A 16,535-nucleotide genomic window follows, 5' to 3' on the forward strand; every position below is an offset into this window, starting at 1 on the left:
TTCTCATACATTTTATTGCAATCTGAAAAAATGATTGTTATTCTTACAAAAATTCTGATGTTACAAAAAAAATGCTCGGTATAATTCGATATGTTACATCAGACATTCGTTCAATAGAGTCGTTACCCTATTATTTCCAATTCTAGATACACAAATCAAATACGTATACATGTTTCTTTCTTTCTTTGCATCTGTCAAAAATGTATGTTCAAAATCTATGTTAAAAATTTTAAATAAAAACATAACGAGTTATCAATCTTCATGTTAAAGGAACGTTAAATATGTTCTCGATTAAAACAGTCTATATTTTATAATGATCTTTAATCGTCCGTTTTATGGCAAATGTTTTCACAAGGAAACCCATGTGATTATAATTTGTTAATAAATAATTATATTAATTATACAGTCAGTTAAACATTAAGAATTGTTTAAAAATAAAATTTCTGAGTCTTGAATTAATGATTTAAATGAGCACGAAAATATCTATATATTATATTATCTAATAACTTATTTTGTGCATATATATTTGCAGTCGTTTAATATTTAACACCACACTTTTCTTGGAATTAAACTGTTACTTGTTATCGTTCACAATTCATCGAAAGTGAGGCGAAAATATACATCAACATCTTTGTATCACTAAATAAATTAATAATCTCTATATGTTATCCTAAAGTCTACATATATGTATATACAATTTGAAAGTCTGATATAAAGTTATCTTCTTGGAAAGCATAATTGAAAAATTAGGAACGTTATTGTACTAATAAAAAAGTTGAAATAGAGTGAAAAGAATGTAAGATAAGTATCATTTTATAATAGCAATTAATTGATCCGACATCAATTTTTCCATTCCTTTCACGTTATCCTATCCCTTTATATCGTCGTGTAATATTGCTAATTTCTAATTCTCTTTTTCTAAGTACAGTCGAGTACAATTCTCTAATGATGAAATATCACTTTATAATTATCACGCTAAAACAACAATTAATTCGATTTGTCTGATAATTGATAATTGGATGAAATCAGTCGCGTTAACACGATCGAATTATATCTACGATAAAATCATTAATATCATATTTTACGTTAGTCTTATTTTAATAAATTATTTTTTTATTTCTTATCTGCAACATACGATCTGTTTCTAGTTGAAGTTAGAGAAGTCGGTTTTTAATTTGATCGATGGCGCGGATATCTTGATCTGTGGTTTTATAGGATCGACTGGCCGGGTATGCCGCTGCGCCTGCTGATGACTAGTCCTTACGGCATTCTCCAATTTTGTTTTCAATTCGGTGGACTGTGACATTAATGTCTTAAATTCCTAACAATATAAAATAATTATTAGATATTCTCATATCATTCGGGATTAGAAAATATTGGGATTTAAAAATATTGTACCTGCGGATACTTTGGTCCGATCTTATTGAGCCATTGAAAACTCTGTTGATGGAGGCTCGCTTGATATTTTGTAGCGCGCTGGAGCTCATCTTCTTCCAGTAGGTAATTGATTAAAATCGGTACAAGTAAAGTCAGCATTTGAATACCTAGTAATTTCACAAAATATTATACGTATGTTAAACTTATTTGAAATGTATTGTTTGAAATGTATTAGTAAATAATTAGTAACTAATTAACACATTAAAAGATTAGATTGAAGACCACACTTTCCACACACCTTGTAACAGATCTCCTGTATAGCGTGTAACACATATCGCATTGATGTTTTATATTAATGTTCCACGAGCATTAATTTTGTGATAAAAATTTATAAGTTCAAGTTCACTAAGCTAACTTACGATTAGAGAGATCAGCGAGTCCTATGAGGGCTTCTACCGTGCTGATGCACTCCAGTGTGAAAGTTAGTTCCATGTCATTTGTCACCTGCTTGCTTTTGTCGCTGTATAGATATTCTACCAGACGTGGTGCAAGCGCATGAATGTATGGAGTACTTATATTACGTTCCGGATGCAGAAATATCGTTCTTAATGTTTGCACACATTTCAGTTTCACCTGAGTACAAGATTATTCAAAATTACTTTCAAGATCAATAATTAGAAGTAATGTTTTCTTTGTCATTAACTCACCGTTAAATTTTCAGACTGGAACGCATGCCGAAAATGATTAATACATGGAAATTGCAGATTTGGAGCACTCACTACTTCCGGTGACGCATGAAGTACGAATACTGCGATGCCTAGCATCATTGCCACTTCATCCATCTTAGTTTCGTCATTGCCTATAAAAATAAAATAGATAAAATCAAAATAAGTGAAATATATATACATATATGTTAATTTCTTCCATTACTACGATAAATATTATATTTCAATATAAGAAACATGTGTGCGATATATATATTTCATTTTAATTTCTAATATTTTATGAATAAAAAGTATGTGTTTATAGTTCCATGTTTCTCCTCTAAAGTTAACGTACCTGTTTTAGCCAAATCGATAATCTTGGCAAGCGCGCTTCGTAGTAATCCCGTCCATTGTTCCTGACTTCTGTGATCCCGGGCGTATTTGTTGTTAGTGAGACTCTTAACGCAGTGCAATGCAGCGTGAACTGGTGTTTCCGAACTGGATTTAGTGCTATCGTTATCCGTACGTACCGCGGTTTCGCGTATCACGCCCGTTGCTAGATACAGCAGTGTCGGTAGAATTGCTATTGCGCCTTTAAGAAATAGGATAAATACTATGAGACTATTGATTAACATTAACGACGTTAATTACATAAGTATTTTATCAAAGTACCTTGCGGAGAGCATAATATGGGAAGAGACTCCATTATATTGAGGGATGATGCGATTAGTTTGCCGCTCTTCTCGGACGACACATATCCCTTCTGAGATAAAATAGCAGTAGCACCACCAGGATTCGGATTCAATGCCGGTATCTGCCGTACTAGAAGACACAGACATACTTCCAGAACAGCAAATACTAATGATTTGCCCGGCGTGAGCTCACCACTTTCTTCTCCTTCACCCAGTAGATCCAGTTCCAACGTTTCATTATTTTCTTGATGCGCCGATGCATTATCTTTTACAAGAAGATGAACGTTTTTATATACATGATAAACTTGTGCAAAAAATTGTCAAAATTATCGAAGATAATTTCAAAGATCGCGTACCTTTGAGTTTCAATTTTTTCCTCGCAGCAAGATCTTCCTGCGCTGCTTTCATCACTTGTTTCAGCACTTCCATTACTATCATTTGGATGATGTAACTCTCTCGTGTTAAAAGCAATCTTTAAAATAACAAACGTACCAATATCAGTATTATCTAATAGAAAAAAGATTGGATAGTTTTAGATGTATAAAGAACACATACCTATGAAGAACATTACATAATTCAATAGGTAAAGAACGATCCGTAATGAAGACTTTACGTGCCCATGTTGAATCAAGTAATGTATATAACGCATTTAAACATGTCTTTATATTTTGCTGGGATTCGGAAGAGCGAGGGCTGCATAAAGCTTCCATACATATACCTGCAAATAATTATGATAAAAAAAGAATGTTGCGTATTCCTTTCCTGCGTTATCACGCACATAAAGAAAATTGTGTTGATATTATATATACATACAAGCAATTTTATTGTTTTATTACATTACATACTTACCAAATAATAAGTGAAAACGTTCAACATTTGTGTTAGTTTTAGAAGCGGTAGTTTCATCGTTGTTGTTATTATTGTTACGATTAATATTATTAGTAAGATTCGTCATTGCTTTCTCCTGATTACTATCTCCCATTTCAAATCCTCTTGCATTGAGCCAAAGAGTTGCGGCATGGAGGATCGGCGCCCACGATTCTACATAGTGAGGACGCGCGGACTCCATAGTATCTGTCGTGTAAAAAGCACCACCATCATGAGGCAACTGACTGGAGAATTCTGGAAAAAAAATCATAACAAGTTTTAATTATCCGAATAAATAAATCCAAAAAGATACGTGCAACATATAACAAAAATATTCTTTATAATAAATAATTATTTGTTAATTAATATATTTGTGACATTTTTCAAATAACCGTGGACGACATGATTAGTCTCGAAATGCAATAAATTGTAGTAAATTTCAAATCGTAAGATATTGATCAATCACAGTGAATGTGAGGAGGATAATTAAATATGATTAATTAAAATTTCTTATAAGTTATGGTAACTACTAAGGGTCACATTAGCAGATCATGACGCATAATTAACGCATAGATACCACACTTCAGGTTACAGAAATATCACTATCATCCTTTGTATAGGAAATGCTTGACTGGCGATAGGGTAGAACAATTATGATTTATATAACAATCATATCGTGAACACGTTATTATGATTCTGCATTGTTATTCTTCTCTCATTATATTCCTATTATTCAATAATACCTGGCGGCAAAGAGAGTAATGCATGATCTCTCAACGCTGATAGCCAATGTTGACTCAGACTCAGAAGCTCTGGCTGAACGAGACTCAGCAAACTTTCGCTTTGGAATTCGAATTCTCCAAAATCCTCCTCGCTCGTTTCGTCGACTTGATTCGCATTTCGATTAGTCGTATCTTTGCTATTTAATGCGGATCCGTCTCTTATCATTGCAACTACATATACCTGTTAAAAAAATAAAATTTAATTTTCTCTTTCTTTTACAGATTTCTTTTACAATTTATAGATATCTTATCTTTGTTATATTATTTCTATATTGAACATAAATAATAGTGTCGATATACCTCTGCCCATGCTTTTAGAATCGCCAATCTTTCCAACGTTGATAAGCTCTCATTATACAGCTGCGGCCGAGTGTTGCCTTCTCTCAATTTCTCGAGAGATGATACAAGTAATTGATGCACCCTTCGTAGATCATTGAGATCCCTAGCGACGCCACTGCCAATCCATGCGCTGCAAGCCTCACAAGCTGCAGCTGTAACATGCGACGGTGTTTCCGCGGAAAATGCTGGTCTTAAAGCAGCTCCGACCTTTAAACAGATTTATATTTATTACAATAATCAAAAATCGTAAAAATTACACAATTGTAAAAATATGTAGTAGATTAAGACTTACTTGTGCTTGAAACTGCTCCAGCAATAAGTGCCCAGGAAACTCCGGTTCGGGAACTTTGGCAAATTTATCAATGATCTCTTGCAGAGTTTTGAGACCTTCGAGTCGCAATGGATCACAATCACTCGTTGCAGCCATGAACGCCATACGCACCAAGTCCGATAGATGTAATACCAGAAAATCTCCTGTAAGATCCGAATAAGAAAGCGTATTAAAAATGAAGAAAAATTTGAAGAGACAGCAACCTTAAAGTATCAGTTATACCTTTTCCCTTAGATTGTTGCATCTCTTTGGCTAGAGCGAGATCAAAGTGAGCTTGCTTGTTATTCATACAAGTTGCGACAATACGTCGAACGCATTGTGCCGCAAAGACTCTCGTTGGCCATCTCGGTGTGATAGACGGTCGCTGTTTAGTGGATTCGTCAGCGTGAAACTCAGCTTGATCGTCGTCACCTTCTGCATCTGCTGATTCATTATCAGCGGCGCTATCCTCAGCATTCGCTGCATTACCTTCTTCAATAGTACTCGATTCTATGTAACAAAGCAGAATATTTTATTCAAAGAATTATTCGTCAACCATTAATTAGAAGAATTTGTTACCTGAAGCTATCGTGAGAACGTCTTTGCATAGTGATAACCATTGAGACAAATTATCGGCTGCTAATATTTGCAACATGCTTGTCAAAGTATCATGAATGTCTTTGATTAGTTTACTATCAGTTTCCGTATCCAGCATACTGAATAACACGCCTGGGAGACCGGTTTCAGTGATAACGAGACCTTCTACCACATTAGTATCTCTGCTTTCATTAGCTAGAGTCATCGCATGCTCGCATACTTCCTTCGCTTCGCGTTGAGCGAGCTGCCGAAGACAGGATATCGCAGCTTTACGAAGAAGCAAATGATTGCTTGATAAGGTACGCTATAAATAAATAAATATAAGAAGTAATGAAGACTTTACGAAATTTCTTAGTATTTCAAAGGATCCTTACACATAATGTAGGAACGAGGGAAGACAAATTGACGTGTCTGGGTGCAAAAAGATGTAATTGTTGAAGGCAGCCGGTTGCTTCAGCTTGAACGAGAGGATCTTGATGATCCTGCATAATGGCACACGCGCATAAAAATGATGACCGTGCCATGCAAATAGTTGAAGTGTTGCCTGTAAAATCAATTTTCAATTATTTTCCTCAAAAACAATAGTATCATATTTCGCATTTGCTCTATAATTAGTTGAGTACATTGTGTACCTTGCAATTCTGGTCCTATTGTGGTGATAAGCGCTGATAAAACTTTTCCGATGCATTGATGCACATCGATGTAAGAATGAGGAACATTGAGGAGAAGGGTCAGCGCTAAAGACAGCGTAGGCTCTACGTAGCCTCTGAACATTGGTCCACCGGAATCAGCTATCAGAGCCAAAGCGTGCAGCGCCCAAACCTTAAAGAAAATTTATTTTATAATTTTTTTCTGTCAAAATTGATATAAAGATAAACAAAAGACAATATAGCAATATTTTACTTGTACTACGGGAGACGAATTATCTTGTGCGAGTGCGAGTAAAATGCTGACGCTAGTGTTAAGATGTTGGCTAGAACCCATTCCACCAACGTATTTATGAAGGCAGCCTAATGCTAATGAGTGACCGGTTCTGCTGGCCACGTCGCGAGCCGATTTCAATCGGTCGAAACTGGTCTGCGCCAATTCCGCTGTGAACTTGGGATCGGAGATCACTTGGGCCATTCTGCCAACCGCTTCTCCAGCAGCCCATCGTAAAATAGGATTGCTGCTGATCAGCGTGCTAATGATAAGATTAGTGGCGGATTTCTTTACATCTTCCTGTCCAAAGCCTGTTTTCGCCTCGTTGAGGCCCTTTAAGCCGCTCAATACGGCCGTAAACACATTCATTTGTATTGCCTCCTGCCTTCCAGACTTAGTATGCTTTATACACTCGCTAAAGTGATCCAACATCTGCAGTCTGTGCTTATTTGCTACACGTGGAAATATCTGGCCGAATAACGCAACCGATAAATCAATCACCGCTACACCCAACGGTAAAGGACCAGGAATCATTTCAAACTGTAATCATATACAAAATTTGTATTTAGATTTTTTTTCTGTATTTGTATATAGTAATAAGATTTAAAATTAATTTATAGAAATATGAATTTTTTAAAATTTATTTATGTTGTATAAAATGATTGTTACTTGAACTTACGTGTGGCATTGGTCTGTAAAGACAGCATGTATTATGTTCCAATGCCCCAGATCCCGCAGCACTATTTGGTTGAAGCTGAAAGAAAGATTATAAACTATAAAGTATTAATTTAATAAGATTAATAAAGTACGAGCTCTATAAATTGTAATAAAAAGTAAAGTTGCTTTATATAAGTCCTAAAAAAAGTATTTATAAATTAATACATATAAATATATATATACATTACACATTTTTTATTAAAAATAAGACAATATGTTTCAATTTGACGTAAATAAAATATTGTATAATAAGTATTGTACATAATATATTGTAATAATATAACATATTCGATATGTTATATATTTAAATCTATGTTATATATCTAAATCTATATCAAATTAAAAAATACTACATATACATATATTGACTAATATGTAACTAATTAATAAATAATATCATATTAAGATAAAATAATATCATATTGAGACCTAAAAAATCTGTTAATTTTCATACATAAAATATTATAATTATATATATATATATATATATATATATATAAATATAGGTAGAGAAAATAAAATAAAAATGAAAGGCACACTTTAAAGAACACCTTACTCACATGTTCCAAATCTGCCCTTCTGTTTGGTTCCATCTAAACACGAGGGTATTTAAAAGTTAACGCAAAAATTACATTTTAAAAGTTTAAATTGATAAAGTATTTATTTTTTATATTTGAAATTAGCTAAATATTATATAAATATTATATAAAATCTGAATTATCAAATAAAACATAAAACAAGTTGCATATTCAAAGATTTTACAAAACATACATATATTTTAGTTGTTAAATCACAATCTTTTGTTACTAGATAAGAGAAGAGTATAAGTTATACATACATAAAATATGTGCGTGCAGTATTAGAATTAGTTTATCTGAAAATCGTTTTTAAGACAGTAACACTTCCATGAATTTTTAATTTTTAAACAAGATCAAAGCAATGACTTAGCCAAACATTAGCCAAGATATATATATAGAGATATATATATATAGAGATAGAAACCATATTATAATGTGGAATATAAAAATTCAAAATTCAAACTCACTTGATCTTCTATTGTGCGATGATCGGTCTCCTGTAGCCATGTACCAAGAATCACAGAATCATTAGCATGGCAAACCACACTCAATAAGGAAGTAGTCGTATTTCCAGGATTATCCGTAAGCGTGAACTCCGAAACTAACATTCTCAGAAGGTGCGTGTAAGAACCTATGTTCATATCATATAATAATGTAAATTTCAAATTAAAGAATAAAATATAAATATATTTTATAGTATTCTATTTATAGATTTTATACCTTCGAACATTTGCGGTGGTAGTAGCAATAACGTTTCATATAAACGCAAACGAACCATAGCTGCAGGAGCTTTCAATTGCTGACCATAATTCTTTAAAACAGGAGACAAACTGAAAAAATATATCCTAGTTATAGGATCGATGCTCCAAATATTTCTTTGTCGCGTTACATAAAAAATCAATATTTAGTACTTTGTCAGCATTGCCAGAGCAGATTCAATCGGCGTGAGTAATCGCCGTGTAATATCATCGTTCAGAAGTTCCGGGCAATGCAACAGGAAACTGTACATAGCGGACAATGCACCGGCACGTCCTTCCAAAGTCACTTGCCACGTGAAAGCATCGCCGCGAGCTTTTTCACTCTCAAGTTCTTTGTTCGAACGCGGGAAGGAGTTTCTCCATAGAAGTAACATTCTCGGTAATAAGCCTTTTACTACTGCCGTACCTGTATGCATATAAATTATATGCATATATATGTCTCACGCTTAAATTATTATTCATTATTAAATAAAAAACATTTATACCTAGAGTCATAATTGCTCCTATCAAAAGCCATCCTGCATGCGTGCGATTTAAAGACAAACGGCTGTTTTGACTCGCGCTTCTCAAGAGTTCTTCCGCTGTATTGAAAATTATCTGAAAATAGGAAGCTCGATAATTAATCCCGCATGATTGATATATAAAGTAGAGCACAATGCACAAGAGCAAATATACCTTTCCTTTAGTATGAGGGACTCCTAAAGGTGATAAACGAACACTTCCTAACACCGCGGCAAGAGCACTGCTATAACCGGCTATAGCTTCCGGTGAGCTACGCATATTCTCAATCCCATCGACACAGCGATCTATCAAAGGTGTTATTTGACTTGGTACTGCTACACATATGCACCGTAAACACCAGGAAGCCGCCAGTCTAGCCGCTTGACACGGATGCACCAGAACAGCCATTATGGCATCGATCAAACCTGAAATAAATACATAATTAATTAGACTATTTCTATATTGAAGAAAAAAAAAGAATATTTTGTATACGCAAATACATACTTAGAGATTGATCGGATAGCAAATTTGTAGCTGTGGTACCTAATCCTAGTATCAGATTGCCCATTTCTTGTAATGCACACACTAATAAATGCTGACTGAATAACGTTTCTTGATTGCAATCTTTGGCATTTTCTGGACTGAAATCTAATAAGTCACAATGCGATTATATATGACTGTACATTATATTAAAGTGTGAAGAAAAGATCTTACCGATGGAATTCATTTGCTTCAGAATAATATGCGCTATCTCTTTACAAGCAGCTGCTTGAGCTCCTTCTCCTAATAATTTGCCGATGGTACCGCGTAAAATGAAATTCACACATTTACGCGAATATACTGCCTCGACGTGAGAACTAGCGGCTTTTGGATTTGTAACCAGATCTAAAACGTGTGCAATTAATGCTCCGATATTTCGTTCCAGCCAGGTACCGCCCAACATTTGAACGAATATCACGTATGCCTGTAATAGCATTAAATGTGTTTTATCATGGACATGTTTTAATGAAAATATACTCCAAAATAAAGTTAAAGGCTTTTTGATTCAATAAGAAAAATGCAAATGATGTACTGCTTTGTTTTCTTAAAAAGTAACAGCAAAAATATTTTTTGCACAATTATATAAATTTGTAAATTTTAAGAGCATTTAAAGTTTGTTTATATATATATATATATAAAATAGCTTACATGTGTCACCCCAACTCGCACTTCTCTATTTATGCTAGAGCTTCCTTTTATAATCTCACCAGTTCCTTTTAAGAAACCCACACCACCTCTTAAAAATCCAGACATCAGGATATTTAATACCTCATCAAGTGAAGCTTGCTTAATACCTTTGTTGTGTGCAACTATGTACATTAAAAGATTTAGATAAATAAAATAAGTGCCTAAATTTGGATACATATTTTCATAATATATTTTTACTTTAATACCTGTAAGATTTTTTATCTTGGGTGAAGGAAGCTGCGTCATTGCCACTAAGGTACCCAATAATTTAGCAACGGAGCATCTCACTTCGTAATTTGAACCTTCGAATGCCCGGAAGCATAGTGTTGCAACGCTTTCGATTTCAGTCGTATATAAAAACGGAGCATGATTCAACATCTCCAACAAACACTGTAAAAATAAATTATGATAAATATAGAAAAATGGAGCAAATAATCAACATTTCTTTCATAAATATAAGTACCTTCGCAGCAGCACATCTTACTGCCATCACTCTGTCGGTCAGATAATGCCTAGAAACTTTGTATATTTCCTTATGCACATTGGTTATCGCGGATCCCATTCCAGCACATACCTAATTATAGGATAAATATACGTTAAGTTATAAACATATTTTATTTAGATAGTTACAAAAATTTTTATCAATAATATAATACTGTCACCTTTTCTAATGTGTGCATAATTTCTATCCGTGTCTGTGATTCAGCAGAACGTAAGGACTTTATTAGAATCTGTACAGTTTCCTCATATGACCTGCCCATCATTCTTCCCAATTTCTCATACATGCATCCCACGCAGCAAATAGCAGCTCTAGATAAACAGCATGTATGTATACATATTGCAGAATTACATCAAATTTATTATTAAATTTATTAATAAAATTAACAATATTCACAGTTTTGTGGGTAGAAAACTTGGTGAATCATCCTTATTCCTCAAGATATCATTGCATTTGTTGACAGTATCAAACAGCAGGAATGTGTCACCTACACTGAACAAAGTTGCTAGGCATCTTGCAATGAGACGTCGAGTTGGTGGACCAGGTGCTCCTTGCATATGCCTTGTCAATTGCTCCACTAACTTTTGCTGACATCCTTTAATATCACTCTGTGAATATTTAGCACAGATTAAACATTTATCATAAGTATTATTAAATCAATAATTTCAATCATATCTCTTGTTAATAATAAACTGGACAACTATCAATATTAAACTTTTTTAAATTGATACCTTTTGAGCAGCAACCAAAACTTTGTCTAGAAAGCGTAACCATTCAAAGATGAAAACCGGTCGCTTAGCCTCTGGGATTTGATTAAGAGCATCCTCATTGAGGGTCAGACTATGACTCAACTCCATCATTGTTTTAAATATACGCACGAACAGGCTGGTCTCAAATCTCAATATCGGTCACTCAATTTCCTTCTACAATGCAATCACATTAAATTCTCTATCATTTTACAATTATTGGCTGATGACATATAGACTTAAGATTTAAAATTAAGGCAAAATGTATTATATATTAGGATGTATTGAAGGTGTGTTTTTCATTATCGCGTTTTAGAGTGCGGATGTAGGATGGCGAAAATGCGATAAAATGCGATTAGGACAGTGTTTACTGGTGTTTACGCCACAGGACAGCAGTCTAAGTGTCATCACTTGAGCGAAGATATTTTCATGGCACTAAGTATCTTTCGTGGGATATCACTTCGTTACTTTAACACTTATATAGATTAATCGTGTCTCAATGACAGCATCGTTATCGGTATCGTCGTTGTTTTCTACGAAACTCCAAATTATCACAACGACGAATGACGCGTATGGATGACAAATTTTGATGTAAGGTTAGGACAGTTCGGACTGGGTCACTCCAGCTACGTCTGGTGGCGCGTTGGTTAGTTGATGTCGCGAGAGTGTCGCTAAAGAGAACCTGAGAGAAGTTATGTCGGCCTTTTTACATCCATTTTTGGTTTGAGAACTACGCTATATTTATTTTCTGACCTTGTCAATAAAATCGATCATAACACAGAGAATTGTATCAAAATGTACTGCAGGCGGAAAATACATGTAATATATTTCGATGGTAACAGGAAAAAGCTAAATTGCCTTAAAAAATATTAAATATAAATTATAATTTGTAGATCACTTAAACATTTTGCAAATTTAAAAATACACATATTATTTATAAATTTCTGTATAATAATATTCTTCAAATCAAGATATTATAACAATAATATGGATTTTACTTAGTTCTATTTATTAAATATTAAATGCATTATGATATAATAATAATAAGCATACATTATGCTCAATAATTTACAAGATTAATTGGTCGATTTGAATCCATTTTCCAATATTAATTATTCCCGGATAGTATAATGAATGACAGAATCATTCACGTCTTATTCTAAAATAAAAGAGTTATATATTTAGTATTCATTATTTTAAATAACAATACTTCCAACTTATTTCTTATTTAATATTTTAAATAAGTTTCCCGAATCTATTTTATATTTTTTATTTTAAATAAGTCGTATCAGTTTTTTATCGATTCCTACGATATTTTAAATAAGTTGTAACAATTATTTTATTGAGCCATGATCGGTATTATACGTAAGAATTTCTTATACACAGATAATTTTCAGCAACAGTGGTGTCATAAATTAATTTTTTGCTGGAAAATTAAATAATGATTAACAAGATATTTAATATTTTTAACCAAAGCTGTATTGAGCGCAAATTATTTCGCAATATTTAGAAAATTTGCATATGTCTTTATAAAGGATGTATAGAATATTATCAACTCTTGTTTAAATATGAATCATGTAAAATATTTTTTATTTTTAAAGTATAATAAAAATTGAGACATAATGTACGTTAGAATATCAAAAATCGCACACGCGAATAATTATGTTTATAAAAAGAATCGCGTAAAAACAGGATTAAACTAGTACTAGAGATGCTACAAAGCAAAGCGTGAAATGTACGACGATATCCGTTTGTCAAAACGTATGTAAAATACGAATAATTGAATAAACCGTGAATATTTTTCATACGCATTGTGTATTCAAACGGCGCGCGGCGAACAATAAGGAGTGGGGGGGGGGGAGCGTACGCGCGGCGTAGTAGTTGACTACGTCATCACTTCGGCATTCGCTCGACGACTTCGGAGCGAGATATACGTAGTACGAAATGTTTCGCGTGTTGCATTAATCCACGAAAATTAAATACCTACGGACGCGAATTTATCATTGCTCATAATTTGCGACCCGTGAACACGTCGTGGCGACTGCCATTTCATATAATTATACTATTACACGTTCTAAATAAACGTCAATTTATGATAGTTTAGAAATTACGAATTGTCACACATTTAGACCGGTACTCTTTAATAGTCGTGAGTGATAACACGGCTTTGCATATCATTCTCTATTTTCAGATCGAAAACGTACTATGCATAAATTTAGATTTATTAAATCACGGAATTACGATTCAGAAAATAACAAAACACGAAAAGTAATAAAAAACTAAAATGCGTCAATCTTTTGTTAAAAATATTGCGTACTGCGCGAATTTTTGTGTAACAAAAAGTTATCACAAATTAAACATTTATTACAACACAATTTTAAATACCTAAGATATAGATAAGTTGTGTGCGCGCGTACGAGTCCAAGAAATAAAGCAAAGATCGTGCAATAAAGCCTACATTTATCGAAAAATCTTAAAAATGTAACGACTAGATTATTTTACTGATTTTATAATATGCGTTAATATTTCGACAGTTAGATGATCGACGCGCAACCTTGGGAATTATTTTGGGGTGGAAGGGCGGGCGGGCGACGCATCATGTTTATGCGAAGTTACTACGCATTCCATTATCAAAGTTCTACAATAGGCCTGTTCTACAATATGTCGTATGTCGGCGTCGGATGTCAAACACATGCCTATTCGGTTATTGGCTGTGGAAAGAATTGACCTTGATTATTTAATGGTTAATTTCTTATGGCATGACATACAACAACGTTTCCCGACTGACTAAGCCATATAGGCAGATAGCCGTGTCGCGTGTCGCTCTTCTTCACATTTCTTTTTAAAATGTAATCGCGATAAATGCTAAATAATATGAAACATTGTATTTTATTAAATACTAAAAATATATGATACGTATACTAGCTCGCACGATTAATTATTCATAACAGAATTGAGACAATCATATATCACGTAACAGATATTTCGTACGATTCATTCATTTGGAATCAAAACGCGAAAAATAGAATTTATTACTATTTCGTGATAATTACGGACGACAATTATTTTTTTAATGTAACATTTTTGTCTCGCTTGAGTATAACTCGATTATTCTTCGGACGGTATTACGCGAGTTATAAAAAAGCTATGTTAATATAAATATTCTTATACAAATAAAGCAATTCCTGCTTTCACAGGAGTATAGTTTATATAATTAATATTTAATTAATTTTTTATTTTCATGCATCTTTCGTTATACGTATAAAAAACATAATTATGCAATTATTTGTCGGTAATAAAAGAAATATTTCTCTTTTCTATTAATCTCTAACTCATTCCATTGACTCTAATCATATTTTACAGGCATCGTAGTAAGAGATTCAGCTCTTATATGTTACATTTTTCAGATATTTTCCCTCACGGATACATCTTGATGTGGTGAGAAGGCTCAATACCCAGAGGATACATACAAAAAGAACGGGTTTTCTCAAGTATTTAAAAATTTTTGGATTTATTCTAAATGCTATATTTAGATAAATTTTTAGATATTAAAATTTTATTTTAGATAGTAAAATCGTTCTCTTCGTGTAAAAATCCAACGACGGGGAAGCTAACGTACCCTCGTCCGCCGATTTAATTGAAAGTGAACCGCAGCCGGTTCGTTGCGTCGCACGTTTGCTTCGGGAGAACCGTTCAAGTTATCGGACTCAAATTATAGTCCGCGCGCGATTATAGTGCATTATTCGCGAGTGTTTTACGCGAGTGTTTTACGAAATGTCAACCATATTCTGAGAAGAGGAGGAGGTCTGGGAGAGGCATCGGGCACCGGCAGAGCAATCTTGCGGTAACTATTTTTTGTTTATATAAAATCAATATTTTTCTTCTATTTCTTCTTGAGTCGGTTTATTTTACAATGATATAAAAATGATAATTAGACAAAGGATTATTTTTAAATTATTTTGAAATTTCATATATACGAAAAAATTTTTTAAATCTGTTTTAAAAAATGTAAAAATTATTTTATAAATATCTAACTCAATGATGCATTAAAAAAAAATCGATATTTATAAAAATTATATATTTTGAAAATTATATGATTATTTTAAGAGAATTTTTTGTTTTTTTAATATTGTGTTCTTTCTAGTTTGTTATAATTTTAATTTTATATTTTTGATTACAGAATCATTGTAGCGATGTTGCAGAAATAACTCCACTGTTGCGCGTTGGATTGGTGAGTGACGAATTAATGTTTTTATGTAACGGATGTGTATTAAAATAATTTTATTAATATATTATATATCTATAAATGCATATATGCATTAATTTAATAAAAATATATGGATAAATATATGTATAGCATTACATCCGTTGTCTTAAAATGGATAAGTTAGAACAGATTAGGGTAGGATAAACTTAATCCTGGATGCCTTCTTATTATTGAATGTATTGTGTATGTACTATTAAATTTATAATGTCACGTTACACCCAGTGAGTTTGAGTTATTTCTAATTATTTCTATATGTCGTCACTGCTTTTACACAATATCTTATTAATTTAATTATAAGAATAAAACTAACTTTAACTTAGGAAGATTATTCAATTTAGCTCAATTTTGTTTACTAATTGTAAATTTATACGTTAATGTAAATGCTTTGATACGAAGTAATCAAGCTCGGTTTGATAATTCAAACTCAGAAATATAATAAAAATCAGTTGCTTTGATGATCGTGTTTAATAAATATTAAAGTAACTCGAGAAAAACTATTTTATATATAATTATATAAAATTACATAAAATATATAACTTTATGTAATTGTATATAAATGGACATATTTTAATTATATATAATTATATATAAAATTTAATATAATTTTATATATAATTATAAATAAATATATATAATTATATATAAATTAATAT

At 32.7% G+C, this 16,535-nt stretch overlaps 1 protein-coding gene across 1 annotated transcript; it reads right to left on the minus strand.

The window, feature by feature from the left end:
- Positions 1 to 1,144: 1,144 nt before the first annotated feature.
- On the minus strand, positions 1,145 to 11,729 carry LOC105622189 (HEAT repeat-containing protein 5B). Its single transcript, XM_012203617.1, has 33 exons — positions 11,601 to 11,729; positions 11,266 to 11,477; positions 11,033 to 11,180; positions 10,834 to 10,944; positions 10,577 to 10,760; positions 10,332 to 10,492; positions 9,858 to 10,107; positions 9,648 to 9,791; positions 9,318 to 9,568; positions 9,128 to 9,239; positions 8,796 to 9,048; positions 8,605 to 8,714; positions 8,352 to 8,515; positions 7,867 to 7,899; positions 7,269 to 7,343; positions 6,572 to 7,129; positions 6,301 to 6,490; positions 6,043 to 6,212; positions 5,651 to 5,972; positions 5,315 to 5,581; positions 5,054 to 5,235; positions 4,723 to 4,968; positions 4,384 to 4,603; positions 3,623 to 3,895; positions 3,329 to 3,491; positions 3,130 to 3,245; positions 2,754 to 3,038; positions 2,437 to 2,673; positions 2,085 to 2,236; positions 1,797 to 2,010; positions 1,676 to 1,690; positions 1,399 to 1,544; positions 1,145 to 1,321 (listed from the first exon to the last, which is right to left on the minus strand). Exons 1-33 carry the CDS (start codon positions 11,727 to 11,729, stop codon positions 1,145 to 1,147), a joined length of 6,270 nt encoding a protein of 2,089 aa, XP_012059007.1.
- Between the last annotated feature and the right edge of the window lie 4,806 nt (positions 11,730 to 16,535).

This window comes from Atta cephalotes (genome assembly GCF_000143395.1).
Source record: "Atta cephalotes unplaced genomic scaffold scaffold00041, whole genome shotgun sequence".
Classification (NCBI taxonomy): Eukaryota; Metazoa; Arthropoda; class Insecta; order Hymenoptera; family Formicidae; genus Atta; species Atta cephalotes.